The sequence below is a fragment of the Natator depressus genome, chromosome 7 (assembly GCF_965152275.1).
Source record: "Natator depressus isolate rNatDep1 chromosome 7, rNatDep2.hap1, whole genome shotgun sequence".
Classification (NCBI taxonomy): Eukaryota; Metazoa; Chordata; order Testudines; family Cheloniidae; genus Natator; species Natator depressus.
The window spans coordinates 33,546,402-33,574,065 of NC_134240.1; the positions used below are offsets into that span (position 1 = coordinate 33,546,402).

The following is a 27,664-nucleotide window of genomic DNA, read 5'->3' on the forward strand; positions in this document are numbered from 1 at the left end:
CCAATCCCGCCTGGTGATTGGTGAATAATCTTGCCCACCATTTGGTGGGGGGCGGGACTTCGGTGTCCATAGTAGCCGATGAGGGAGGGGTGTGCGTGAGGGAGGGGCGGGGTGCCCTACGCGGAGATCATAGAATATCAGGGTTGGAAGGGAATTCAAGAGGTCATCTAGCCAAGCCCCTGCTCAAAGCAGGACCAATCCCCAATTTTTGCCCCAGATCCCTAAATGGCCCCCTCAAGGATTGAACTCACAACCCTGGGTTTAGCAGGCCAATGCTCAAACCACTGAGCTATCCCTCTCCCCAGTATATATTCCCTTGAGGTTGCGCGGCAGCGCAGGAATAGTCTGTTTTTTTTACGTGGTAGTTGCGCTCCCTCAGCAGTGTCCCCCTCCCCGCCATGCGCTCCTCCCCCCAGCAGGGCAAGTCTGCTGCCCCCTGGGGCTGCCCGTGAAAGTCCCCTGGGGCACCGGGCAGCCGATACCCGACGGTGTGTCCCGGCCCCTCCTGAGGGGTCCCTGCTCCCCTCCCCGGGGCTGCAGCGGCTGACGGGCGCCTCCTGCTGTGGCTCGGCTCCCTGTGGCTCAGGTGGGGGTCGTTTCCCCTGCGGGTGGGAGTGGTGCCTGTCCCGGGAGGGCGGGGATTGGGCCGCCAGGGGGAGCCGCGCCGCGGACGCAGGCCGGCACGTTGCCAGCTGTCATTTCAAACCAGCCCCCGGGGTTTGAATGTCAACGGGCGCGGGAGCCGGGCCCGCCCCTTCCGTCCCCGCCACTCGCCCGCCCGGCATGAGGAGACGGGGGTCGCTGCGCGCGGGGACTCCCGTGAGGCGCTCCATGCGCCTGGCGCACGGTAGCGCGGAGGAGCCGGTGAGAGCAAAGGGCGCCTCCGCCAGGGGCTTCGAGGGGGCGGGGATCGGGGAGCCCCGCGGGTCGGGCAGGGCGGCCCCGGCCCCGGCCCCGGCCCCGAGCGCGGCCGTTGCCGCCCTGGCCCGGCCCCAGGCCCTCAGCGGGTTGTAGGGGCTGCGGGGAGGCCCCCGACCCAGCCAGCACCACGGCCCCCCGGGGCGCTCGGCTGAGGCCTCTGGAGCAACCTGGCACTCGGAGCTCGGCCTGTCACCTGCGGGGCCAGCAATGCCGGGGCTCGGCGCGGGGCAGCGAGAGACCCGGTCTCCCCTCCCCCGCCCTCGGCCGCTGCCGCTCGGTGGGTGACGCGCGCGGTCCGCGGGTTTGTCATAGCGCCAGGACCCCCCTGCGCTGGGCGAGTGCAGACCAGGGAGAGGGGCCCGGACCAGAAAGATTCAAGCTGTGGAAAAGCTGCGCTGCTCTCGGCTGTGCCTGCCCTACAGCCCGGCGGCCCCAGGACATGCCGCTCCCCTGCGGTGACCTCCCCGCTTGCTGCAGCGCTGCGTGGGCTCCCACCGAATGGCTGGGTCTGTCGCTGTAGCAAATCCCCCTTTCAGCAGCCTAGGGGTGTCACTCCCAAGGTTTAGGTTAGTTTAACTGTCTCCAGGGTGTGACTTTTTCACAACCCGGAGGCAGGCAGCTAGATCAAGCCAAGTTTTAGGTGTAGCCCAGGCCTGAGTCTCATGCTCCTAGGCGCTTTATTTTTTTAATCCAAGAGAAAACTCTGGTGACTTGATGACAATCTAACTGCATGCTTGGGGGGGAGTTTTCTAACCGCAGAGGGCTCTTGAATCTAGCTGTCAAAGGCAGAATGCAATCCAATGATTGGGAGTTGAATACTTGGACTAGAAGAAAGGCACTTTTAACAGTTGGTGTAACTAACCATTAGAACAATTTACGCAGCCTCATGGTGGATCGCTCATCACCTGCAGCCTTTACCTTATGACTGGATGATTTTTCTAGTTCTGCTTTTGTTCAACCAGCCATTATGGGGTACAGTTGAGTGGGAAATGATCTGGAGAATTTTCAGTTTTGAAGAGTAAAAAACCCTCCTGTATCAGGCCAAAGTCATGTGAATTTTTTTGCTTTGCGTTAATCAAACTGTTTCCTTCTGAGAACCGTGACTTTTCTTCCTCCACCTTTTTTCATTGTAAATTAAGTTAATTTCAAAACAAAAACCAGAACTTTGTTTTGAGAGGGGGATAGTTCAGCAACTTCCCAATTTGTTTTTCCTCCTTGACATTTCTTTTCCTCCAAAGCAGGAAATTCATTAAACCCAATACCTTTTCAGGAACAGTTGGCTTTCTGACATTGTTTGGCTGAAGTGTTTTGTCAAAAAATCTCCAGCCAGTGCTAGTTCTGGACTTGAGGCAGAAACTACTGTACAAGATTCTCTGGTCTGTGCTATGCAGGTCAGAATGGTCCCTTGTGGCTCTAAAATCTGTGACACTGTATTGCCTAGACTCCAGCCAAGATCAGGACTCTGCAGAGATAGGTGCTTTATAAACACACAGCAAGAGCCACTCCCTGCCCTGGAAAGCTCACACTGTAACTTGACAAAGGCTCGGAGGGGAAACAGAGATTTACCCAAGATCACGTTTTTGGCAGACCCAGGACTAGACCCTAATCCAGTGACCTATCCACTAAAACATGCTGCCTCCCTATGCCTTAGAGCTCCCCTCTCCATAGCGTTAGGGTGAAAGAAGTGTCAGCAATCCACCGAGGGTTTTAAACAGCCTGAATAAAAACCCCTCTCCCTGCTCAGAGTTGGGTTTCACTTCCTTATCCCTTGTGGTGTCACAAACCCACCAGCTCTTCCGTTGCCTGCAGAGCCACTGCAGGTGGGCTAGGACTGAAGGTTTTTTTTTCTTTTAATCTTAAAAGGCAAAGTGACCAAAGTTCATTTTACAAAGAAAACACCCCTCTGTGCCAAGAACAAGCTTTCAGCCAAGGGGCAATTTCTTACCCGGGATTTGGAGTTACCTTGGGGGAAGTCTCTCACCCAGCACCATTAGGGAACTATACTGGAGAGAGGTTTGTCCTCTCCTTCCTGATGGTTTGTTACCCTGAGGCACAGGATCTTGCTGTTCTAAATCCAGTATTGCCAACCCCAAGAACACTAGCCAATCAAGAGGCAGGCCAGGTAGCAGGGTTACACAGTCTGGCTTCAGGCCCTCCCACTGTCTCAGTTTTTCTTCCATCTCACAGCAAACCACCCACCACAGCTGGTGTTTTCACAGTATTGCTCTTCTTCTGGGCGTGGTTCAGTACTATAAAACCTCCCCCCGACTTCTTTCAGTTTATCAGGGCTTCCGCTTGCTTATAGCACTTCAGCCCTCCTAATAGGCTTCTATTCCCTGCAACTTAGACTTATTCCTCAACAAATACATATGCCCTCCCCAACCATGCTGTGGCTGCCCCTTATGTTCCCCCAGCAGGCCTGGTTTCTAGTTACATGCCATCATCATGGTCCCCTGGTCTCAGTCCCTTCACCTGAGGAAGTGGATTAAATTTAGCACAGGTGAGGCTGAGCCCCTCCTCCCCCTTAAAGGACCAGTTCACCTCTGACCAGCCCCAAGAAACAATGAAACTTAAAAACAAGAATAAATGTATGTTCCTTTTCATTTGAGCCCTTAGGGTCATGCTCAGGTCACATCTAGGGACCGTTAGGAGCATAACTGGGTCATGTTTTCAAGCTTTTCTCTGTAATCACGAGGGCTAGAAACTTACTCTTTTAATTCTTACAGGAGCTGAGGCTTTAGGTAAAGTGCCAAATGTAATGAGGATTAACAGCACTGTACATTACAATCCCTTGTTAATTTGTAATCTCTGATGAAATTGAGCCTGCAGATGTGGGCAGCTCCCACCATCAGTGTCCAGCTCCTATTCTACCTGGGAGAGGAATATTAACCAGAGCCCCACATTCCTCTACAGGTCCTAAGAGAGGTTCCTAGTGCTGAGGGAGGAAGCTTTCCCCTTGTCCTGCAGCCCCGGGCCAGCATCAAGGCCCACAAACTGCATCTCACTCCGGCCCGGGATCCATCGCCCACTCCAGCCAGTGACCCTACCTCCATGCCAGCCATGGAGCCCTCAGCTGGGCCAGCCATGGAGCCCTTGCCAATATTAACCAGGGAGCCTCCACTGCCCCAGCTCAAGGATGAACCCACTAGGACCGTGATGAAGAGAGGCCTCTCCCGGAAGCCAGCAGCGAGGCTGGAGCCTTCGAGGAGCAATAGATGGGCAGCACTGGACCAAGATGCCCACTTGGTGAGTCATTCTGTCTTGTCTGTGCTGGTTTGCATGTCTGGGTCTGGAGTGATCCCCTCCCCCATTCTCTCTCACCCCTAGCTGTTACTGGTGGGTTAGCCCCTCCCAGTGCTCCACAGGGATAGCGGGTTTGGTGCTGTGCAGACCTACACAGATGGGCTGCTGTCTCCATTAGTCCCATGCAGTCTCATGGGACTAATTAGTCCCATTAGTCTCAGGAACCGTGCAGCCTCTGGCAGAGCTGATATCTGGCTATTTCTGTTTCCCTTCCAGTCACCCTATGTGAGGCTGAAGAGGCTGCAGATCTCAGAGGAGGATGAAGAAAAAGAGGAGCTTTTCCCCACCCGAAGTGAGAGCTCAGGGGAGAAAGAGGTAATGTGGTCCCTCCCTTCTCTAGTCCCTATGCCTCAGCCATCCTGGTTTTCCCCCTAGAGGTGAGAGGGGTGTTCTGTCTCCACAGTCCCTTCTGCTGAGGCTGCCCACAGTGAGACCAGTCAGGAATAGTTGTGCTGGGGACATCTGCCTGACGGGCTGGGGTCAGCAAACAGCTATCAGATTAGAATGGGTTTCAGTCACTACTGATCTGGGGCTGGATTGGAGCTAGCTCCCCCTAGAGAGAAAAGGCCCCATGTCCCATTCCTCAGCCTCCTGAGCCAACCAGTCCTCCCTGACGCTGAGGCTGGATCGGAGCTGTTGCCCCTAGCAGCAAAAGGCCACTTCTCCCACACCCAACCTGACTGAGCCAGCCAGTCCCTCCGTGTTGGGGCTGGATCAGAGCTGGGGCGCTTTATCAGTGAAAGCCCCGTATCCCATTCCCTGCCCCCCCGAGCCCTGTAGCCCCAGGGACAGTCTGGCCCTCCAATGAGTAATGGGGTCTTGGGTTGTGGCTCTTGCTGATGCCACCCAGCTCACTCTAGGTGGGACGTGGAGCAGCCTCACTGTGGCTGGCTAGCAGACCCTCACATTAGGCACAGCTAGTGGCTGATCCCAGGTCTCAGGCTCTGCAGCTCCCACTCCCCCAACTTGTACCCCTCTATTGCTCAGTGCTGTTTTAGGCCATTCTTATCCTTGTACCAGAGAGACAATGCTTGGGGGACCGGGGGCTTCCTCTCTCTCAGTCAGACTAAGGACCACCCTTTGGATTGGCTGTCTCCTACTGCAGAAGCTGAACCTGGACTGGCAAGAGTTCAGAGATGAGAGAGCCCAACTGCAGGTGCTGGAGACTGCACTGCCTGGCTCAGAGACAGCCACTGTCATGGAGATCACGGCCCCCAGGCTGCAGGGCAAAGCAGCCAGCAACACCCCCAGGCTGCAGGGCACAGCCCTCTGGCTGCAAGGCGGGGCAGCCAGCAGTCCCCCTAGGCTACAGGGTGGGGCGCCCAGGTTGCAGGACGGGGCACAGATCATCACCCCCAGTAGGCAGAGTGCAGCTCCCAGACTGCAGAGTGTGGCACCTGGGATGTCGCGTCTGACAGACACAGATACTCCCAGGGTGCGGCGCGTTGCCCATGGAACACCAGGCTTGGCGATGTGGACAGAAACTGCAGCACTCAGACCACCAGCCCCCAGACCCAAGAGCACAGGGAACCCGAGCAAGGTAAGGGAGAGATTCACATCTCTGCACTGGAGTATCTGGGCAGTCCATTTGCTGAGCTCCCTGCTCCATGTCCAGTTGTAGCACCAGGCTCCCTTCCTTGTCCCAGTGCCTCTTTGCGCTGGGTGCCTAGCAGAGTCTCCCTTTAAACAGCTGACCTATTTCCTGACAGCCATGGCAGTTCCCCTCAGAGCCGTACCCTAATGCCACAGTCAGGGAAGTAAGTACTCAGTTGCCTTCTCACACTGGCTGGGGGGCAGTCTCGGCCTGCGAGAGGGCATCATTGGCTCAACCGCTGCTGGATGGAGCATTCCCTGCCATGGAGAGCACTGAGCTCAGCAACCTTTCCCTGCAGCATTGGGTTCTGAACACTGCTACTTGGAAGAAAGCAGACCTGGTCCAACCAGGCCCTGTCCTGTCCCTGAAAGGGTTGGGTGGACACAGGTATGTGTCCTTGTCCATGGACTGAGTGCTCACAGGGACTGGGGTTCACTGTCCTGGGTCCCTGTGGGCAGGGTTAGGACTGGAGCTGGGACTCATGTTGGAGTTGGGCATTGGGCGGTGAGGCTGGTTGCCATGGGGCTCCTGGAGAGTTGTCCCTTTGTTATGTTGGTTCCTGCCCCAGGCAGGGCTCCCCACTAAGCGCTATTCTCTTTCTTGTTAGCATTTCCTTTTCTCCTCCACCTGCTGCATCCTTCTTCCCTTCCTGCTCATCTTGGGCTTCTCTGGTTGGCTCCTGTGGGAGCACAGCAGCCCTGTTTCTGTCCTGGGATTGATGGGGCAGTGGCAGCTGGGCTGGAGCCATGTCGCCAGCCTGTGGAAAGAGCCAGAGGAGGAGTGCAGCCCGCAGTGCAGGTAAGGGATCCTGCAGGGGCAGGATGTCACCGCAGGGGCGTAGTGACTGCACAGATCTGCAGGTGTCACATGGAGGTGGTGGGCTGTAGCACATAGTGACAGCACAGACTCTGCAGGCAGTGGCAGATGGCTCTGCTTGCCCTCGGACTAAGCAGATACTTGGAGTAGAAGGGAGCTGGATTTTGCTCTGGTCTCTGCTTGTCCTTGCAAGTACTGATGCCCTCACTACCCCTGTTCAGGTGTCTGTCTCCTAACCCTGCCCATCTCTCCTCTCTCTCTGTGGCTGCTGCAGTTTGGTGCTGGTGGAAAGCATCCCTGTGGGCCTGGATTACAGCCGCTCCAGCCCCCGCCACCTCCCCATTTTCCAGGCCTGGATGGACCTGTTGGATGCAGCCAACCACTCTGTGGACATCGCAGCTTTCTACTTCACTCTCCGGGACTCAGACACGCAGGAGGAAGAACCCTCATCCTGGCAGGTGGGGCTCGGTGCAGGCAGAAGGAGCCCTTGTCTGCTCCTGTTCTGGGGTGAGAGGGAAGGGGTTGCTAAGCCATAACACTCATGCTACTCCCTGCAGGGCAGGCAGGTGTTGGAGAAGCTGCGGGACCTTCCCTCTCGGGGGGTGAAGCTGAACATTGCTGTGAACAGCCCCCAGAAGTCTGACTGGGACACCGAGGAGTTGGCCAGCAAAGGTAACATAGGGGTTGGGACAGCTCCTGAGCCTGCATGGGGATAGGGGCATGAGGGGAAGTGTCAGCTCTAGGAAAGGGGCAGACAAGACCCTACCTAGCTGAGCTGGGGTAGCCAGGCTGAGAGAAGCGGGAAAGGATGTCTCTGTGTGATGGCCACTGTTCTGCTGGTGCCCCCTGCAGGTGCAGACGTAAAGTATGTGGATTTGGAGCGCCTGACTGGAGGGATTGTGCACACCAAGTTCTGGGTGGTGGATGGCAAGCACGTCTACATTGGCAGTGCCAACATGGACTGGCGCTCGCTGACACAGGTACCACAGCGGGTAAAGGGCAGACAGAGGGGACATGTACTCACAGGGACTGGCACTCGGGGGAGGGTGTGGGAAGAGGGGAGGTGGGCAGGGGGAGGTTTGCTCACAGGGACTGTTGCTCACTGACACAGGTACTGCGAGGGGTACGCAGGGGGACGGAGTGCTCACAGGGACTGGGGTTCACTGTCCTGGGTCCCTGTGGGGCAGGGTTAGGACTGAAGCTGGGACTCATGCTGGAGTTGGGCAGTGAGGCTGGTTGCCCACTGGGGCTGCACTCACTCTCCTGGGGTTTAGAGTTCAGCCTGGGGCTCCTGTTGGAGCTGGGGCAAGGTCACGTTTGCTGTGTGGCTGTTCCCAAACACCCCTGCCTTGCAGGTGAAGGAGCTGGGTGCTGTGCTCTACAACTGCAGCTGTGTGGCTGGTGACCTGCACCGGATCTTCGCCATGTACCGTGCACTCGGAGGGCAGGGGGCCTCACTCCCGACGGTGTGGCCGGCTTATGTCTCCGCACAGTCCAGCCGCAGCCGCCCCCTGAAGCTGCAGCTCAACGGCAGCAGTGCAGAACTGTACCTCTCTGTAAGTGTCCATGTAGGCTCTGTCGGGGCGGGCAGCTCATCGTAGCTGCTTCCTGGACTCTGTGTGTCCCGATACCTCCTCTGCCATCCTGGGGCCCATTGCTCAGCCACTGCCTGCTGGCACTGCTGGGGGTTGCACAGGGACTGGATGGCTCTCCAGTGCATGGGGAGCAGCCACCTAGAACTCCCTGCCAGAGGTCTCTCCCTGTCCCAGGAGGCCCTGTTACTCGCTCCACAGAGTCTGTGCTGTGACACCTACTGACCCTGTGGGATTCTGGCCCCCAGAAGGCCCCGTCATTTGCTCCTGGATTCTGTGCTGTGACACGTCCTATCTGTCTCTGTATCTGTGTTTGTTTGGATTGCAGAGCTCCCCTCCCGCCCTCTGCTCCATGGGCCGTACTCCAGACCTCACAGCCATTGTCAGCACCATTCAGGATGCCCAGGCCTTTGTCTACATCTCGGTGATGGACTATGTGCCCCAGTGCACCTTCTGCCAGCCCAAGAGGTGGGGGCCAGAGGATGTGCAGGCTGGAGGTGGGGTTCAGGCAGCCAGCTCCCCTCACGCTGTCCCTTCTGGACACATCTGGGAGTCCCATGCTATCCTACCCCATGAGGCTGGTGGCAGGGACAACCTGACCTCTGCAGACAGCGAGGGTGGTGAGGAGAGACGGAGAGTCAGACACAGGCTGGCACTAGTGAATGTCAGATAAATGGCTAGGGGGTGGGCAAGGTGGGGAGCTGTTACTGGGGGGCTGGGCCCTAAGGGCTGGGCTATGACCTAGGGACTGGGCTCGTTGGGAAGAGGGGAGGGCAGTTGAGGGGCTCTGACCCAGAGGGTGGGCAGTTGGGGGACCGTGGCCTGAGGACTGGGGCCTGGGGGCTGAGCAGTTGTGAGGCTGTGGCCCAGGGTCGGGACATTTGGGGGGCTATGGGTGGGGGGCTGTTGGATGTGAGGTGTCCTGTCCCCTGACCTGGTCTTCTCGGGCTGCCCTCCAGGTTCTGGCCGGTCATTGATGATGCGCTGCGTGCTGCAGCCTGCAACAGGCATGTGAAGGTGAGGTTGCTCATCAGCTGCTGGCAGCACTCGGACCAGTCCATGTTCCTGTTCCTGGAGTCGCTCAGCATCCTCAGCCGGGAACCCCTGGGCTGCCCGATCGAAGTGGTGAGTCCTGGAGTGGTGCAGGAATAGGAACCTGAAGTGCCCAGGAATGGGGCTGGCTGGGACCTGAGGGGACCTTTCTGCTCCATGACTCAGCCCAGGGGCCAGCTGGTAGGAAGCTCCCTCTCTGTCAGTGCCCTGCATTGGCCAGAGGTCAGATATTACCTGTGTAATCTTCTGCGACCTTTGTGTTGAAAAGTTTTCAATTAATATTAAGTTGGTAAAGCTAAAGTGCAATAAAACCCACCTTAGTTTTCAGTTTTGAGCCTCTAGTCAGTTACAGAAAATGTATTTAGTAGAGGACCACTAGGTGAAACTTTGAATGCTACAACCAAACTTTATTAAAAAGAAAAATCCTTAGATAAGCAAACAGGCACGTGGTTATCACTTACACAATACTACAATCTTAGGCCAGGTCTACATTATAAACTTACATTGGAATAATTACGTTGCTCAGTGGTATGAAAAATCTAAACCCCTGAGCGATGCAGTTATACTGACCTAATCCCCGTGTAGACAGTGTGATGTCAACGGGAGGATTTCTCCCATCAACATAGCTGCTGCCGCTCACGGAGGTGGATTAACTATGCCAATGGGAGAAGCTATCCCATCAGCATAGTAGCGTCTTCACTGAAACGCTATAACAGTGCAGCTGCATTGGTGCAGCATTTTAAGTGTAGCCCTGACCTTACTTACACTCAGAGATGAAATACTGTATCAGTGGGTGATCAGTCCACTGACATCAGAGCGAAGTACAGCCTTATAATCCTGGAACCTAATGGTACCCTTTTGACATTAATTGGAGCTCTCAAGCAATTTAGCAAAACTACTCCTTTTGTAATCTATTGTATGTAAGCGGGGGAATAGGCCCACTATTGTGGGGAACTTTCCTGGCTTATACACTACCCTGGTGAAATGGACTAGTGAAAGGATCTGAGTCCTCGCTCCCACTTGCTTTACCCAGAGGTCTGCCTGACCTCAAGGCCTCCCCTTCCACTCTCCTGTATGGCAGAGTCCTCATAACCCCAAGAAGACTGGGCTCAGGATTCCTGTGGGGATCAACCCCCAACCTTGTGATCACTTAGGGCAGGGGCTAGGGTGCTCAGCCACTCTGGGGTGGTTTCTCTGCACTGGACACTTCCCTGACCCACTGATCATTACATACAATTCAAAGCAAATACAATTTATTAAACAGCAATCAATATTAAAAAAATAAGGAAAAAATGGGAAAAGTTAAAGGAAAACACATCACCTCACTCTGTGGCACAGGGACATCACAACCAGTGTCTCTGGAATGTAAGGGAAGTTCAGTCTGTTCCTCACAAGTCCCAGGCCTCTTCCTCAGGTCCTGGCTGTGCTGCAGGGATGCTGCGGGTTGGACACTTGCCCTGGTGGTGGCCACACACCTTCAGGCTTCAGGTGGCAGACCCTTCACAGCGTCAGCCCCCCCATTGGGGTTACAATCCCACTCCCTGCACTGGGCCCTCTGCCCAAGGTCCCCCTCACTCTCCCCAGCTGCTCACCGCACCCGGCTCCGGACTGTTCCAGCCCCAGCTCCACACTGCCTCAGCACTGATGCTGCTCTGGCTCCAGCCCCCTGGGATGCTTTTTCTGGCCCCTCTGGCTCTGGTTGCTGCAGCTCTCCTCTCAGCACAGGTCTGCTCTGTGGACTGCTTCTGTGGCTCTGCTCCTAGCACTGGGCCGCTTCTCTGGCTGGCACGGCTCTGGGTGCTCCCCAGCTCACCTCTGACCCCTGCTCTCTCCTTAGCTCGCCACTCTGTCTGACCCAGACAATTCCAGCTCACACGGAGGATGGGACCCCGCCCCCCGCCTCCTGACGCCCTCATTAGCCTACCTGTCAATCAGGGTGACCTGGAGCATTAGCCTCTCCTCATTGTTCCTGGGGACTTTCAGGGTTCTGATTTCCCATCGACCCTTCCCCTTCCTTTTGGTACTGGGAACTAGCCAACCAAAAAAACCACACTGAGTTTTAGTAAAGGGACAACAGTCCCCTTACATACTGTAATATTAATTAACTTTAAACTGCTCATTACCATAATTATATTTCCACCACCTCCTTATTGGCTCTTTACATTACACATTATTTAAATTAAGATCTGCACCAATGGCCTTCCCATACTATCAATATAGATAGCATTTTAATAAAACATTTACAATTCTTGAAAACACTTATTACAAACCTTGCTCAAACCAGTTATAAGCACAACATAACAGTAACATAGACCAGAGTTGTGTCCTTGCTAACTCTTACTTTCTCACACTAGCAATGTCTGTTTCTCATACTCCTCTACACTTAGGTTTTGGGCCTAAGTTAGCTTAACTTATACTTACTTATTAACCTAAAACATCCTTTGTAGGTTATACCAGGACATGCTGGGCCTGTAGGCTCAAAGGTGGCTTTGTGTTTTGTCTCTTTCAGAAACTCTTCGTTGTCCCTGCATTGGTCGAGCAGAAACTCATTCCCTTCTCCCGTGTCAACCACAACAAGTACATGGTGACCGACCGCCTGGCCTACATTGGTGTGTGCCTCCCCAGCCATGGGGTGGGGGATCAGCCCGGGGGCCTGGAATCATGGGCTAAGGAGTCCAAGGAAGCCATCACTGGGACCAGTTACAGCATCTCAAAGTCCAGTGATGGGTGGGAAGGTTGGGAGCCAGGACTCAAGGGGTTCTTCCCCACAACTGGGAGGGGAATGAGGTTCAATGGGTTAGAGCGCGGTGGGGGGGTGGGGCCCCTGAATGAGTCAGTGTTGATTCCCTGCAGGCTTGACATTTGCGCCTCTCTTGGCAGGCACCTCAAACTGGTCAGAGGATTACTTCACCAACACTGCAGGGGTGGGGCTGATCATCAACCAGAGTGAGGCTGCCCCTGGGGTTACCCAGCTCACCCTGCGGGAGCAGCTGGAGGCCGTGTTCCATCGGGACTGGAGCTCTTCCTACTCACAGCCACTCAGCCCCAAGCCCAGCTGTGTCGCCAAGAACTGAGGGCAGGCCTAGGACCTCTCCTCAGCTGGATGTATATTTGCAGCCTCCCTTGGAAATCCAGCGCTGTGGCAGCTTGCACCAGACTGCTTCTGTTTCCCCCTGCTCCGGGAGGGATCCCGCTAGCCAAAGAAGGACCAGTGCAGGCAGCAGCAATGAAACACCCGAGGGGGCCGTGGATGCCAGCACGTGGCTGTCGGCACTAGTGCCTTGGTGCTTACCTCCTGGTTACACTCTGAAGCTGGGCATGTGGGGCCCTGACATTAGCTAAATCTCAAGCATAAGCATGAACTTGGTGGGTGCTCTGGGGCTCAAGCACCCACAGAAAAAAAAATAGGGGGTGCTCAGCACCCACCAGCCACAGCTATTGGGTGAGGCCTGTGGCTGGCCACTGAACAGCTGTTCGGCAACTAACAGGAGGTGCTCTGGGGAGGGTAAAGAGGAGCAAGCAGCAGGGAAGAGGGTCCCAGGGGCAGGGGTGGAGCAGGGGAGGAGCAAGCAGCAGGAAAAATAAGTCCGTGCCTATGGTCTCAGGGTCTAAAACCCTCTCCCAGAAGGGATGGGCACCTTCACGGGGAGAGGAGCTAGCCTTAAATTTTATTTGGGAACTGAAATTCTCCAGTTTCATGACCAGTATTTTTTTTTAGGTAGGTCCCACTCACAGGTACTGGATTGAAACCTGGCCTCCTGCATTCAGGGCTGGGGAGGAAAATTGGTCTTGGGGAAGTGGCAGGAAGAAATAGGAACACAAGTAGTTCATACGCTGCCAGCTAGTGCAAAGTGGTGCTGCCCCATGGCTGAATGGAGAGGCCGGTTGCAGCAGCGCCCCATGGCTAAATGTGGCTTGCTGTGTTGCAGGCGCCTGGGCCTTTGTCCTGTGGCCCTGCCAGTTGTGATGCCATTTTAGCAGTTGAACTAATGCAGATATTTCTAGATTTGGGGAATACAGTTTGGTGTGTGGAGAGAAATACAGCTAGCACTGAGAGCTGGGTGCCACAGCTGTGGCCACAGGGGCTAGAGGAACAAAGAGCCACAGCCACCTAAAGGCACTTAAATGCAAAATGTTTGAGTTTAATCTGTCCCTTGACGACAGGGTCTTGGTCTCAGAGTGCCAAGGGCTGTAGACCTCCAAAGCTCTCATATCTCTTTGTGAGCTGATAGGGCTCAGAGATGGTCTCCTCTGGAGCAGGGGGATTATGGCTCAGAGTCAGTCTCCCGTGGGGTAGGGCTCAGAGAGGGTCTCCCCCCACCCTTTCCAGGGCTGCTGATCCATTTATTGTGTTGCTTACCATAGAGGATATTGCACTAGTTTAGAGGAGTGGCTTAGGGGAGTGAGCGTGTGTGTTTTTATGTGGGGCAGGGTCCATACATGCATGTGTGGATCTGAGGACCGGGTGCTCTCAAACCAAGATGCTATGTGTGAACTGGGAATGGGAAATGGTGGTGGGGGTTCTGTATAGAGTGGGGTGTGCTGGGGGAGGGGAGGGGAACAGAAAGCTGTGACATACTGTGAGGGGCAGCCCTCTGAACTTGACTCCCAGGAGCCAGGATCAGGAATTTGTTGCAGGGGTATCATGGCCCCCTTGGTGGGTGAATTTCAGGGAGCTGAAGGGGGTGGCTCCCTGTGAGTGGGGATTCAGGGGGGTGAGGTCTTGTGGGGCAGTCCTGGTTAGAAACAGATTTTGGGGGTGCGGGTCTCAGACTGGGATTTGGGGGAGGAATTACAGGGCTCCCACAGCAGGCTTGGGGGGACGGCCTGGGCGGCGCTGGGGGCAGGCAGGAGCTGCTGAATCAGGGCTAGTGTACAGAACTGTGTGGTTGTGGCACAGCCTTGGGAGAGAGCTCTTAAAAAAGCCCACCTCCACAAGGGGCAGAGCTACCTGGTGCTTTACAGCACTGAAAGTTGCTGTGCTCAGGGGGGTGTTTTTTCACACCCGTGAGCGAGAAAGTTGCTGCGCTGTAAATTGCCGGTGTAGACAAGGCCTCAGGCACGAGGCTGGTATGTCGCTTTCCAGAGTTTATTTTTGTACGTGACTGCCCAATAAACGGGATTTGGTATAATTCGCCTCCTGTCAATCACTGTGCGCCCCGTCCTTCGCGATGTCAATCACGGTGTCCCTCCTACTCTCTCACCTGCCAGACCCCGAGCTCCCCCTGGCGTCCTCTGGCCAACGCGGCAGCCGCTCGCTCTGTGGCTGCCATGATACTATAGGCGCCGCTGCGATTGCAAGGAGCGCATGCGCGCAGAACGCGGCAGGTTTCTGTTTCGTTGAGGGGCGGGGCTCCCGTGGAGCAGTGAGGAAGGAGCGGGGGGGGGGGGTTGTGGCGCGTTCCTGACGGTCCTCACTCCTGGCCGGCTTGGAAGATGTTTTATCACGTGAGTGACGGGGTCCCCGCCGGGGTCAGCGGCCCCCCCCTTGCCGGGGCCTGAACAAGCTTCCCCCCACCCCGGGAGTCAGCTACTCCCCGCTGGGGTCTGGACAACCCTCTCCCCTCTTCGCCCCAGGGTCAGCCGCACCCTCCCCCCCCCCGTTAGTTGCTTCCCCTGCCAGGGCCTGGATAACCCTCCCCCTGTGGGTCAGCCTCCCCACCTGGTGGTCAGCTGTTCCCCCAGCTCTCTTTCCAGGAATCAGTTGCTCCTCGACCCCCCCTCCCCCAGAAGCACCCCCCTAGGTGCGTTAGCTGCCTTCTCCTGCGCCCCCAGGAGGCATTCTCCCCTCACCTATCCAGAGCCCCAGCATGCACCATTCCCTGTGCCTCGGGGAACCTCCCCCCAAATCCAGGGGTCTCAGCAAGCCACTGTTCCCTCTGACCCAGGGGGCACTAAGGCCCTGCCCCATCGTGCACTGTTCAGTCTGCCGTGAGGTGGGGGAGGGGGGGTCTGGCTGATGGTTGCATCCTTTCCCCTCTTGGTTCTGTTCCCTCCCTTTGCACCCTCACCCTCTTCCTGCTTCCATAGATCTCCCTGGAGCACGAGATCCTGCTGCATCCCCGCTACTTCGGGCCCAATCTCCTCAACACTGTCAAGCAGAAGCTGTTCACGGAGGTGGAGGGGACCTGCACGGGCAAGTGAGTAGGGGCAAGAGAGTATGGAGAATAGGCCATTGTTTGGTTGGAGGGTGTGGCCAGTGGGGGGATAGGGATGGAGGTAACGAGGCTGGGGGTGATGGGAATGTGGGTGGAGGTAATGGGAAGCAGTGGGGTGGTGGGAATGGAGGGAAGGGGTGGGAGATGCAGGGCAGGTGCAGATGCATGGAAGGAAGAAGTGGGAGTTGGAAAAGGAGGGGGGTTGCTGTTTTGGAGGGACCCTAAGACTAGCCCCTGGGGGTGAGTGTGGGAAGCCCCCTCTGTAACAGGACCCTGGAGCCCTGCTCCTTTTCTGGCCCGTTCCTTCTGCCTTGGCACTCTCTAACAGCTGGTTCCCACTCTCCCCCAGATATGGCTTTGTCATTGCAGTCACCACCATTGACAACATTGGGGCAGGTGTCATCCAGCCAGGCCGTGGCTTTGTGCTCTACCCCGTCAAGTACAAGGCCATTGTTTTCCGGCCCTTCAAGGGGGAGGTGGTGGATGCCGTGGTGACGCAGGTCAACAAGGTAACACAGTGCTGTGGTTTGGGGAGTGTAAACTCAGAAGGGACCATTACATCATCTCCTCTGCCCTCCCGTATAACACAGGCCAGAGAATCTCACTTGGATACCCCTGCATTGAATCCACTCACTTGAGTCCTTCAGTGACTAAATTATTGCGAGCCCCAGGGAGAGAACAGGAGAGCCCGAGCAGCCACCAATGCCGGAAGGCCCTGCGGTGGCAGGGAATTGATTTGGCAAGATATGCCCAGATGATCCTAGCAAGCGACCCACACACCATGCTGCAAGGGAAGGCAAACAGCTCTGAAGGTCCATGCCAATCTGACTGGCAGGAGGAAATTCCTTCCTGGCCCCTAGTCTGGTGATATGAGCATGGTGCCCCAGCCAGGCATTTAGAAGGAGGATTCTCTGGACCACCTCAAAGCACTGGCCCGTTATGCCCTGTGACCCGTCTTCAGCAGTGGCTGATCTCTGATGCTTCACAGAAAGGTACAGGGGGCCCACCCCCAACCCAGTCCAACCCAGATTGTGCGTTGGGAGGACAATGTTCCTTCCTGACTCCTGCAGGTGACTGGCTGAAGATCTGATGCATGAGATTAGATTATCGTCATTGTCATAATGCTAAAATACAAGGGTTGTGGCCAGTGCAAACAATCCTGTTCTCCTAAAGGCCCATGAAGGAAAGGGATGGACAGGGGGATTTGTGGAGCTAAGCCAGGGGGTGGGTCCCCTGTGCTAAAGATCTAGGAGCCTCAGAGCCGATCAGGAAGGGATGTGCAAGGGCTGTTCTGCCTCTGACTGTGGTGTCTGAATGCTGGGGTGTGAGCAGTGGGTGTCTTGGGGCTGGAGGTGGGTGTGGCTATTGGTGGGAGACCAGGATAACTCCCATGTCTGTGTTAATGGAATCACTGCTTTCACTTCCTACAGGTTGGGCTCTTCACCGAGATTGGGCCCATGTCCTGCTTCATATCTCGACATGTAAGCAGGGTGCTGGGGAGGGGGAGCTTGGGGAACAGGTTAGGGGTGGGGTGATATTTGGGGAGCTCCTCCCTCACTGACTCCTGTTTTCTTCTCAGTCCATTCCCTCTGAGATGGAGTTTGACCCAAACTCCAACCCTCCCTGCTACAAGACAGTGGACGAGGTGAGTCCTAGGTGGATGGTGCTTTGCGGGGAGCTTGGGATGTAATGGGGGTGGTGGAGGTGTGTGGAGAGGGAGGGAGACCCAGCTGGGGGCAAGGGAGACCCCTGGAGCAGGCTTGTGGATGGTGGGGGAGAATTTTGTTCTCCCATATCAGACGTACTTTATTTACTGGAGTTAAGTGCAACTCTGTGTTTAGCCTTTTCTGCCTCTGTCTGTCTGAGAAGGGCAGGAAGCTGGTAAATGGGTCTCACTCTAGTGCTGCATGTCTCTAGGACATCGTGATCCAGCAGGATGATGAGATTCGGTTGAAAATCGTGGGGACCAGAGTGGATAAGAATGACATTGTGAGTCTTTGGTGCTTCCTTCAAATATGCTTTGTGCCTGTTGTGTGCGTGTATGCAGATCCCCAACTCTCAGCCATGAACTGGGCAGGAGCTCCTGGCTTCTACAGCCCCAGCCTCTCCCAGCAAGGGGCACTGCAGGGAGCAGGGCATGAGGGCTGGCTGTGGGGGAGCTCCCAACCGCTCCTAGTCTGGGCACTGTAAGGAGTGGGGCAGGAGGGCTGGCTCATTCATTCCCAGTCTCTCCCACAAGGGGGTGCTAGAACGCTGGGGGTGAGCAGGCAGGGGTAACTCTCACAGTCTCTTTGCAGCGGCACTAATCTCTCTGTTTGGTTTGCAGTTTGCCATCGGTTCCCTTATGGACGATTATCTGGGTGAGTGTTCTATCTAGCTTGGGGGGAGTAACCAGATGGGCTGGGCTGGCTGAGTTCACATTGGGCTTGGGTGGATCTTTTACTCCAGAACGTTTCTGCAGCATTCGCTCTTGCACTAGAAGTGAGCGCTCTCAGTCTCTGCCATAGGAGCGCTCCACATGTCCCTTGGGAGTGGTGTGGGCGTCTCCCCTGGGGGGAGGGAAAGGGGCTCAACTGTACCTCCTGGGGGTCAGGGCTCTGGTTGCTCTTGATTTCAACCTCCTCTCTCTGTTTCTCACTCAGGTCTTGTGAGCTGAAATACAAATCCATCCCTCTCACTGCGTGTCTGGGCTCCAGTTGCGAAGCAATTGAGCTGCCCCAAGGCCCGACCTGCTCCCTGCATCTACTGCTGTATTTATAGTGTACGGATCCACTCCCCTCCACTCACCAGCTGGGAGTTGGGGGGTGGCTGATGGACCAGAGCTTCCTCCTTCACCTCCAATAAAAGTTCCTTTGTTTTAATAAAGCAGCATTTTGTGTCTCACCCTGCAAAGCAGGGCCAGCTGCCTTGGGTGGGGCTCATGGCTCCCTTTTCTGAGCATGAATGGGGCTGCCCTGCTCTCCAGCATTCCGGCTACTTGGCACCTCAGCCTTACATGTGGGTTACAAGGGAGGCACAACCATGCAGCTGTTCAGACTATGCCATTGGACCTGTTGCACAGCTGCCAGTCTGCCTTTCCCAGAGAGCGTTGCTGTCTGTATTTTGGCTGTGCCCCTGATGTGTCTGCAGCTGTATGCACACAGGCAGTCTCTGCCCCACCAGAGCTTATATTCTAAAGGGCAAGGTGGACACACAGATACAGGCAGACCACTGAGCAGCACTGGGGAGGGGATCTGGGCTGGGGTGTTCATAAGGCAGGGAAGCAGGGCTTCCCCCTGAGTCAGTGCAGGGATCCTGGGTTGTGCACCTCTGGCCTTGGCTGGCCCGTGAGTCCCACACGCTGCCCACACCAACCTGCCCCAAAGACCACTCTGGTTGCTCTTTGCTGCTGGCCTTGCCTGCAGGGCTCGGGGGTGTGTGTGAAAAAGACAGAGGGAGATGGACAGGGTGGGGCAAGCTGTGCTTCCGAGCACTCATCCAGCAATCCCCTCTCCAGCCCCTGCCGTCTGGCACTCTGGTCCTAGCCGGGGCTGGGCTGGGGAACTGGTGCAGGAGCTCTGATGCCTGGTTATGGTGTCTGGCCTGGAAGGGAGCAAGCTACGGTAGGAGCTGTGTACCATAGACATGGTGGGGCAAGGCAGCCCTGGTGCTGGGTAAGAGCCCCCATGGTCCAAAGCACAGCTCCAGAGCAAGCAGTGTATCACAGATTCAGCAACCCTGGGCCCAACTGGGTCTTCCCAACCCTGCCCCACACCCTGGGCAGCCAGGTACTGCCAGCTGCCCTCTTCTGCCCCCCTCCCGGAGCTGGCCACCATGTGGCCCTTTATTACCCCAGGCCTGTGCACAAGCAAGACCCCTGAGAATCCAGGGGCAAGTGGGGTGTTATCAATGGGGAGGGGCCCAGCGAGAAGTTTGGGGGGAGGGCTTGGGGCGCGTGGATTAAATGGGAGGGAGGGGCTGGAGAGCGCCCACGTGGTTGGAGTGTTAAATCCATTCTGTTCCCTCCCTTTGCGCAGCTCCCTCTGCACGTGCCCCAGAAGCGCCTCTCCTGTCGCGTCTCTAAAGCTCCGCCCCCTTGGTGACGCCCTATAAAGGCGCCAGGCAGAAGTATGCTGTGCCGTGACTGGGTGTGCGGCGTCTCGCTTTGCGGCACTTTCCCCGTTGCTTTACGGTGGTCCCGCCCCGAGCTCCTCCCTTTTCTCTGCTCGCTAAGATGGCGGCGGCCGGGGTGAGTGTGTCGTCTCTGAGGGTCCCCCGCCCCCCTCTAGGCAATCCGTCCCCATCCGCTTTTGGGGGGTTGGCTGAGGCCTGGGAGAATGGCAGGGCTGGGGCGGGGATGGGCTCGTCTGCCTGCGGGTGGTATTGCAGGGGCCCTGGCCCGGGAGGGGGACCCTGCGGGGGCTGACCTGGGACGGGCCCTAAGGCGGGGCTGTGGGGGCTTAGCTGCGGCCGGAGAGCTGGGGCTGGCACTAGGGGGCTAGGGTGGGGGAATGGGGAGTGTGCGGTTAGGGGAGATGGCCCCTAGGGACTAGTAGGGATTGATGGGAGGGGAGAAGGCAGTGGCGGGGGTGTATTTGAAGGCTCCCGCAGCCGGGGGGCAGTTTGGAGGGGGTGCTGACTTCGTGTCTCTATGGTTGGAGCTATTGGGGTGGGGTCTCTGCCTTAGACCGTGTATCTCTTGGGGAGGAGGTGTCTGCCCTAGTCTTAAGGTATTTGTGGTGAGGGAGAGTGTGGTGTTGATGGGGTAGGGGAGAGGAGTCTTTCTGGGTGTACAGGGGTACCTGGAGGAGACTTCTGTTCTGGATTCTACTGTCCTTGCATGTCCCTTTGATGGAGAGGTGTAATGGCCAAGGGTGGCAGGTGTTGGTTTAGGTGTCTCATCAGTGGGGTGGGGGCAATGGTTGGGAGTTGGCCCAGAGTGATGAATCTGCATAGAGAGACAGGGCTTTCTGGTGCATGGTAAAGCTGGCAATGAAGAGGAGTGGATGGGGGTGTGGCTCAGAGTGCTTGGGTTGCTGATGGGGTAGTGGTCTTTGTGCATGTATTGGGGACCCTGAAGCAAAGGGGCCATTTGATCTGGGGTGCTGAGGATTTCTGTAGGTGAGGGGAACTCTGGGAGGTGGGTGGAAACAGGAGAGTGGCTGTGAGGGAGGGTGATGTCTCTGAACTGGTGAGGGGACCTGGGGTGGATGAAGGGAGCCACTGTGTGGTGAATGTGGGGAGAGGGTACCTGGGGTGACCATGGCAGATGAAGGGGCAAGAGAGAGGGAGCTTTCTGGGTGAATACTAAGGTTGGTAAAATCAGCATGGTGGGGGTTTGGTTTAAGGAGGAGGGCCTTCCTGGGGCACAGAGGAGACCAAGAAGCGTGGGGTGGACCAGAAGACAGATCTTGGTGGTCTGCTCCTGCATTTTTCATACCTTTTTCATTTTCTGTGTTCAGACTCTCTACACCTACCCTGAGAACTGGCGGGCATTTAAAGCCCTCATTGCTGCCCAGTACAGTGGGGCTAAGATCAAGGTCCTCTCCACCCCACCCCAGTTCCACTTTGGGCAAACCAACAAGACACCTGAGTTCCTGAAGAAATTTCCTGTTGGGAAGGTAACAGTGCTGCATGTGCCGACTCAGACTGAGTGAGGAGCATTGCTTGGGTAGTGCCAGGTTTCCAGTAATGAGTCATTCAGATTAGAGAAACAGGTGTCCTCTGGGGTCACTCTGTCCTTCTCTCTAGCCTCCATGTGCTGGATATACGATGGCTGGGGAGGCCTGGTCAGGCAGGGGGCAGACCAGCTGCAAACAGTGCTGCATTGCATCTCCTGGTGTAGAAGGAAATGTTGGTAGCTAGAGTGTGGTGGAACTGCTCAGTCACTTTAACCCTTGGGCAGCCCGCAGGTGGCAACTGTACACTGACTGCTCATGGTACTTGGGAGATGAGTTGTGGAGGGACAAGCCCTGAGCAGTCGTGTCTCTTTCCTTCCGTCCTGCCCCGCATGCTTCCCCTGCCTCAAGCCACTCCAGCCCTCAGGGTTGGGCGTCTAATGGGGCAGGAACCAGCAGAGGGGCTTCCTTGGTGCCTGCTGGAGGGCATGAATGCCTCCCTGTGACTCCATCTGAGAGCTGCTGCTGTGGGGTGCTGGGTGTCAGCAGGACCGAGATGCCCTTGGGGTGACCCATATGCTGGCCCTTGGGGGAGGGGAAACTGGCTGTGCTCTGAGGGCTGGTGGAGTTAGCCAGTGTGGCCGAGGTGGTGGGGTGCTGCACAGGCAGGTGAAAGCCTTGGTTGCTCAGTGAGAGATGCAATGGTGCTTGCTTTCTAGGTTCCTGCGTTTGAAGGGGCTGATGGATTCTGCGTGTTTGAGAGTAACGCCATCGCACATTACGGTAATGGTCAGGGGGCTGTCCCCAGCACTTGTGGGGGGAACTTCATGGGAAGAGCATACCCTGTGGAGCTTGTACCTGGCAGTAAAGTTAGGGTGTCCCTGACCCCATCCAGCTGCTCCTGCCTCTGCTGCTGTCTGTGCTGGGCTCAGTGGAGTAAGCAGTGCGCTGGACAGTTCCTTACTGTGTCCAGTGCACCCGCAGTCGGGTCAGTGCCTGTGGACTTGCTAGTCCTGTAGTGGACTTGCTAGTCCTGTAGTGGACTTGGGCTGGGCTTGGCTCTTCCCGCTGATGGCTCTGCCAGGGCAGTTCTGCTTCCCTTCCCCTGGTGGTAGCCCCACTCATGGGCCAGGTGGTGCTGCTGCTGGGGGTGGGGGGAGAAAAGATGGTATGTTTGTTGATTTGGGGGCGGTGTATGTCTTGGGTGGACATGTCTTGGCTGGGTGAGGTTGGTGTCTCTCCCCATCCCAGTGACCAGCTGGCTCTGGTTCCAGTCAGTAATGACGACCTGCGGGGATCCACCAAGGAGACAGCCGCCCAGATCATCCAGTGGGTGAGCTTTGCTGACAGTGACATCGTCCCTCCCGCCAGCACCTGGGTCTTCCCTACGCTGGGCATCATGCACTACAACAAGCAGGTCAGTGGGGGGGAGGGCAGGTAGCTCCTGCTCTCCTCCAGTGAATGGTCACAGGACCAGGCCAGCTCCTTGCTGCCCCTGTGTACACATAGGAGAATTGCGAGTCCTGGAAGCTTCCACTCCTGATACTGCTGTTCAGTAACACCCCGTCATGGAGAGTCAAAGGTTTAGATCTTGGCTGTGAGGCAGGGTCAGGATTTTAGGGGTGCGTATCGCTGGCTGCGTTACGGTAGCACTCAGTGACCTGTCACACGAGGGGTGAGACAGATGCATGGGGCCATGGCCAGTGTCTGCCATCCCAGCATCTCTCCAAGGGCCTGGCAGTGAGGCCTGAAATCTCTGAGGAGAGGCTGCAGCTGTTGAAGTGTCCCTGCCCCCTGCCATCCACAACTAATGGAGAGTGGACACTCCTTCCAGCTTGCTGGGTACTAAGCTCGTTGGAGGCCCAGAACCTCCAAGTCTGGGCTGCCATGGTGCAGTGAAGCTCCTGGTATGGCCTCCCTGACTCATGCAGATGGGCCCATGCCAAGGAGGAACTCTCTGGGCTGCCTCTCTTCTGATAAGTGCCACTGGTGTGTCTACAGCTAGGAAGGCAAATAGCCTGCTCCAAGGTTGCAGTCTGTGAGGAGTTGCTGGCCCCCTCCCCTGAGGGTCAGGAGGCTGCTGCGAATACAGGGCTTGTGTGGTAATCCAGTGAGACAGACGTCTCTCTGCCCTGTTCCTGCAGGGACTGAGATGAATGAGGGGCAGGAAGGGCAACACTGAGCTGATGGGCTTCCAGCTCCCCTACCTCCCTGCTGGGATTCTGATTAGGAAACAGCCACAGGGCCAGGCTAGGCCTGAGGCTGCATGTCTGGGACTTTTTCCTGCTTTGGGGTCCATTCCTGTCTTGGTGCCAAGCTTGGAAAGAAGCTGCAGCATCTCCTGCCAGCTGGGGGTGGAGGAAGGAGGGCGATGCCAGTCATTGCTAGCTTGTGCATCTCCTGCACCTTGGCGTGGGAGTTCACAGGCCTTGCAGGCCCCATGGGATTGGGGGAAGGGATTTGCCTCATAGATAGAAAAGGACTTTTCTGAAATCAGTGGTCGAGCTTGGGTTAGAATCCAGATCTGGCTCCTCTGCTCTAACCACTAGAGTGCAACTGGTCTGGTTTGGTTTCCTGGGAATGCTGAGGAGGGGAGGGTGTTTGGTGGTGGCAAAGCGGTTTCCTGTATGCGGTGGCACAATGTGTGGCAGCTAAGTAAGCATCTGTCTCCTCTTCTTCCCCCCCACCTCCCCCCCCCCCCCCCGGCCTCAGTGGGGCTCACCTGGTCTTTTTGATCTCCAGGCCACAGAATATGCCAAGGAGGAGGTGAAGCGGGTCCTGGGCATCCTGGACTCTCATCTGAAGACTCAGACCTTCCTGGTGGGGGAGCGCATCACGCTGGCTGACATCACTGTTGTGTGCACCCTCCTCTGGCTCTACAAGCAGGTGCGGGGGGCTCCACTGTCTGAAGCTCCATGGCAGTGGCAGGAGGGTCTGGTTCTGGGCTGTAGCCTTGCTGAAAGTTCCTGCTGTCCTGGGGGCTGTAGCTGGAGTCCTGTGTGCAGGGTGGGGCTCTGAGGGGGCAAGGCTGGTCAGGGATTCCAGTGTGGCTCCAAAGGCTTGGGGAGTGGCTGCCTTGCCCCTGGGGCAGGGATAGATGCCCAGGAAACCCTCTTCTGATCTCAGTGTCCTGAGCCATGGCTGGCTTCAGCTGTGCTGATCTCTGACCTTCTCTCCAGGTGCTGGAGCCATCCTTCCGCCAGCCCTACAGCAACACCAACCGCTGGTTTGTGACCTGCATCAATCAGCCGCAGTTCAAGGCCGTGCTGGGAGAGGTGAAGCTATGTGAGAAGATGGCTCAGTTTGATGGTGAGTAGCTCCCCAGGCAGGGAGCTGGCCCTCTGCCTCCCCTCTGAGGGGTGTGTGGCTGTCCTGGTGCCCCTTGTAATGGCAGGCCTTGTTGTTCTCTAGACTCTCTGCAACTACTTGTAGGGGGATCCTGCTTGCTAACTCTTTGGGGTGACTCTGCTGGGATCTGTGTACCCTGATCTACTGGCCTCTTCCTTCTATTGGGTCTCCCAGGCTTCACTCTGCCCCAGATTTGGTTCTGAGGCTACTCCACCCTGGTTGGGGGAGGATGCAACCAGAGAAGCTCTAGCAGGGAGCTGTGGCTGCTGTGATCAGGGTCTCCCCAGTTTGGGGCTAACAATGGCTGGGTCAGGGCTTGAGTGGTTGGATTTGTGCCATTGCTAAGTTTCAAGGTGGTCTGCCAGGGCCACCGTGGGGTTGCCCCCCCCCATGAGAGGGAAGGAGGGAGGGACCTGGCTGCCCCCACCATGGGCTCCTTCCTCCCCTTAATGCAGCCAAGAAGTTTGCTGAGAACCAGCCAAAAAAAGATGTCCCCAAGAAAGAGAAGCCTGCCAAGGAGGAGAAGAAGCAGGAGAAGAAAGAGGAGAGGAAATCTGAGCCTGAAGAGGAGATGGATGAGTGTGATCAGGCCCTGGCTGCTGAGCCGAAGTCCAAGGACCCCTTTGCTCACCTGCCCAAGAGGTGCTGATCTGTTCACTGGGCTGGGCCAGCCCTGGCTGGTGGAGCTCCTGCAGGGAAAGTGGAGAGAGGGGGCCAGATCCTGGCAACTGCATGGCAGTAGTGCCCTGTAGCCGCTGCCCCAAACTAATCGCGCTCCTCTCTGTTGCTGGTGGGCTGGGCCATGGGAAGGGCCAGTTCCCATGCTCTGCTCCCTGTCTCCTCTGGCCTCTTCTGGGCAAGCTGCCACCAGCTCTTGTTTTTACCAGACAGTGGGGACACAGCCAGCTCCCTCCTGCTGCTCCATGTGCCTCTGGATGGGAAAGGGCAGAGTGGCCTTTCCAGAGCAAACAGAGGAGTTGATTTTGGGAGCCCAGTCCTGTCCCTCCCTGCCTCTGGGAGGGATGGCATTCCCTCTCCTCCCCACCCCTTGGCCTGTAGCAGAGGAATCAGATTTCAGTCTTTGGTCCTCTTGCTCATGGCTTCTCTGCTGCCTTCCCTGGCCACCAGGGGGCGGTGGCTGCACGCTGATAGGCAGAGCCTCAGCACTGCTGAGTTGGAGTCATCCAGGTCCCATGCCCTGCTGCATGCCTGGGATAGCTTCATGGGCTGCACTGCCTGGGTCCATAATCCCTGCTGGGATGGGGAACACGTGGCTAGAGGCATGCCTAGCCCAGAACCACTGGGTAGGCTGGAGCAGTGCCCTCTGTTACTCTTTGCCATGGGCGCTCTCTCACGGACCTGGGAGGTGAGCTGTGCAGGGTCCTGACCTCCCCACCCCCAACAGCCTGGCCCCACAGCCCAAACACCTGAGTAGGAAGAGGGGCCTTGGAGTCACTGCTAGGCAGGAGCTGGGACAGAGCCAGCCTATCTGGGAGGTGGCTGAGGTGAGGGCAGCTGCCCCCTGCCTGTCTCTGATGGAGCTACTCTGCCCCAGCCCCTTTGTCATGGATGAGTTCAAGCGGAAGTACTCCAACGAGGACACGCTGACGGTGGCACTGCCCTACTTCTGGGAGCACTTTGACAAGGACGGCTGGTCCATCTGGTACTCACAGTACCGCTTCCCTGAGGAGCTGAGCCAGACCTTCATGAGCTGCAACCTCATCACAGGTGAGAGCCCAGCGCCCCTTCCCTTCCTCTTCAGGGCTTGCCCCGGCTCCCTGAACAGCACCTGGGGCTGGTCTGAGTCACAGAGGGTTCCTGCTTGGGGTGGGGCACAGCAGTGACGGCTCTCCCACCTCTTCCCACTAGGCATGTTCCAGCGCCTGGACAAACTGCGGAAGAACGCTTTTTCCAGCGTCATCCTCTTCGGCAGCAATAACGACAGCACCATTTCCGGCATCTGGGTCTTCCGCGGCCAGGAGCTGGCCTTCCCGGTGAGTCTCTGTGCGGACCGTGGGTGTGCAGGGAGTCTGGCCATACCCGCTAGGAGCAGGTAGCCCTAGCTCTGCACTGCCACGCTGCAGGGTGGCTGTGTCTCGGGAGCCTCCTGGCTCCCTGGCCTGGGAACAGGTAAATGTTCTTGGGGCAGCCTGCTAATGTTTCTGGGCAAAAGGGGGCAGCCTGCTCCCTTGGGGCAGTCTGGCCATGCCCTGCTGTGAAGCTGCCCAGTGACAAGAGCGAAGGGTTGTTCTCACCCAGCTCTGCCCCCCCAGTGCTGACCCACAGCCCTCCGGGGTTGGCCAGGATCTGCTTGTGCTGGTGGAGGAGCTGGGGGGGGGGGGAGGGTGGCAGCTGAGTGCAGAGGGAGCAACTGCTCCATGTGGGTAGGGAAGCATGCTGGGCTGTGGGGGAGAGGCCTGTAGCTGAGCAGGCCCTGCCCTATGAGGAGGACTCCATCTGCAGTGCAGGAAAAAGGGAGGGACTAGGCTCAGCTCACCCTCTGGTGGCTGGGTCTGTTGGTGCAGTGACTGGGGTGTGGGGAGCTCCTCTGCTGATCCTCCCCTCTGTTCCCAGCTGAGCCCTGACTGGCAAGTGGATTATGAGTCCTATACCTGGAGGAAGATAGATGCAGACAGTGAGGAGTGCAAGACGCTGGTCAAGGAGTATTTCACGTGGGAGGGCGAATTCAAACACGTCGGCAAAGCCTTCAACCAGGGAAAGATCTTCAAGTGAGGGCACTGCCTTCCCGCCAGCTGGGACAGCACAGACTGGCCAGTGAGGGACAACAGCCTCTGGGCAGCAGCCAGTGGGAGCATGGGCTGCTGGGAACTGTTCACCAGGGGCCAAACATCAGAAGCCTGGATCAGTGACACGAAAAATAAAAACCCCACATGCTGGTATCCTGGGGTCTGTCGTTCCTGGGCAGGGGCTTGTGGGGCTAGCTGGGGGCCTGCTGGTGCTTCCTCAGGGCTCCTGGGACTGGCTGGGGGTGCAGGGACAGAGACAGTGGGTTTCCTGCTGAGGTGGATAGGAAATCTGGGCTCTCCCTAGCAAGGGTGCAGCTGGTGTGGGGCAGATCTGGACTCTTGCTGTGGGCCGGATGGGTGTCTTGGCTGGGGTATAGGGTGGAGGGGGAGGGCTGCTGTTTCTTGGCAGGGATGGGTGCCTCTGGGAGAATCTTCTCTTTAATTGTTTGGAGAGGCTGAGTTGCCAGGCCCCAAATCAATATTTAAGCTGGGAGGCAGGGCCTGGGTCACTGCAAACCTCTGCCCTGGCCTTGCC

At 56.9% G+C, this 27,664-nt stretch overlaps 3 protein-coding genes across 4 annotated transcripts; all 3 read left to right on the plus strand.

Annotated features, from left to right (window-relative positions):
- The first annotated feature begins 738 nt into the window (after positions 1 to 738).
- Positions 739 to 13,780, plus strand: LOC141991494 (5'-3' exonuclease PLD3-like). The gene is made up of 13 exons (XM_074959815.1): positions 739 to 864; positions 3,835 to 4,167; positions 4,441 to 4,539; positions 5,330 to 5,764; positions 6,426 to 6,616; positions 6,909 to 7,092; positions 7,192 to 7,306; positions 7,487 to 7,614; positions 7,990 to 8,190; positions 8,555 to 8,694; positions 9,186 to 9,351; positions 11,789 to 11,888; positions 12,160 to 13,780. The coding sequence occupies exons 1-13, from the start codon at positions 784 to 786 to the stop codon at positions 12,351 to 12,353; spliced, it is 2,367 nt and encodes a 788-aa protein (XP_074815916.1). The 5' UTR covers positions 739 to 783; the 3' UTR covers positions 12,354 to 13,780.
- Positions 13,781 to 14,642: 862 nt separating this feature from the next.
- Positions 14,643 to 18,292, plus strand: POLR2G (RNA polymerase II subunit G). The gene is made up of 8 exons (XM_074959816.1): positions 14,643 to 14,727; positions 15,310 to 15,419; positions 15,787 to 15,946; positions 16,868 to 16,918; positions 17,017 to 17,082; positions 17,355 to 17,426; positions 17,764 to 17,797; positions 18,080 to 18,292. Exons 1-8 carry the CDS (start codon positions 14,716 to 14,718, stop codon positions 18,091 to 18,093), a joined length of 519 nt encoding a protein of 172 aa, XP_074815917.1. The 5' UTR covers positions 14,643 to 14,715; the 3' UTR covers positions 18,094 to 18,292.
- A 1,229-nt stretch (positions 18,293 to 19,521) lies between these two features.
- On the plus strand, positions 19,522 to 27,282 carry EEF1G (eukaryotic translation elongation factor 1 gamma). 2 transcript variants are annotated; one of them, XM_074958097.1, is made up of 10 exons: positions 19,522 to 19,665; positions 20,879 to 21,037; positions 21,754 to 21,817; positions 22,309 to 22,451; positions 23,747 to 23,920; positions 24,214 to 24,343; positions 24,838 to 25,024; positions 25,938 to 26,110; positions 26,252 to 26,376; positions 26,957 to 27,282. In XM_074958097.1, the coding sequence occupies exons 1-10, from the start codon at positions 19,651 to 19,653 to the stop codon at positions 27,113 to 27,115; spliced, it is 1,329 nt and encodes a 442-aa protein (XP_074814198.1). In that variant the 5' UTR covers positions 19,522 to 19,650; the 3' UTR covers positions 27,116 to 27,282. The 2 variants fall into 2 exon arrangements, with proteins under 2 accessions (XP_074814198.1, XP_074814199.1); XM_074958098.1 differs by having other exon boundaries at positions 23,777 to 23,920.
- The last annotated feature ends 382 nt before the right edge of the window (positions 27,283 to 27,664 follow it).

Coding starts and splice junctions, on each gene's coding strand:
- POLR2G (XM_074959816.1), top strand. Junction 15,947..16,867: donor TGGTGACGCAGGTCAACAAG/GTAACACAGTGC, acceptor CACTTCCTACAG/GTTGGGCTCTTCACCGAGAT. Junction 17,083..17,354: donor GCTACAAGACAGTGGACGAG/GTGAGTCCTAGG, acceptor GCATGTCTCTAG/GACATCGTGATCCAGCAGGA.
- EEF1G (XM_074958097.1), top strand. Junction 22,452..23,746: donor TCATGCACTACAACAAGCAG/GTCAGTGGGGGG, acceptor CCCCGGCCTCAG/TGGGGCTCACCTGGTCTTTT. Junction 23,921..24,213: donor TCCTCTGGCTCTACAAGCAG/GTGCGGGGGGCT, acceptor CCTTCTCTCCAG/GTGCTGGAGCCATCCTTCCG.
- LOC141991494 (XM_074959815.1), top strand. CDS start 784: ATGAGGAGACGGGGGTCGCTGCGCGCGGGGACTCCCGTGAGGCGCTCC. Junction 7,307..7,486: donor CGAGGAGTTGGCCAGCAAAG/GTAACATAGGGG, acceptor TGCCCCCTGCAG/GTGCAGACGTAAAGTATGTG. Junction 11,889..12,159: donor CGACCGCCTGGCCTACATTG/GTGTGTGCCTCC, acceptor CTCTCTTGGCAG/GCACCTCAAACTGGTCAGAG.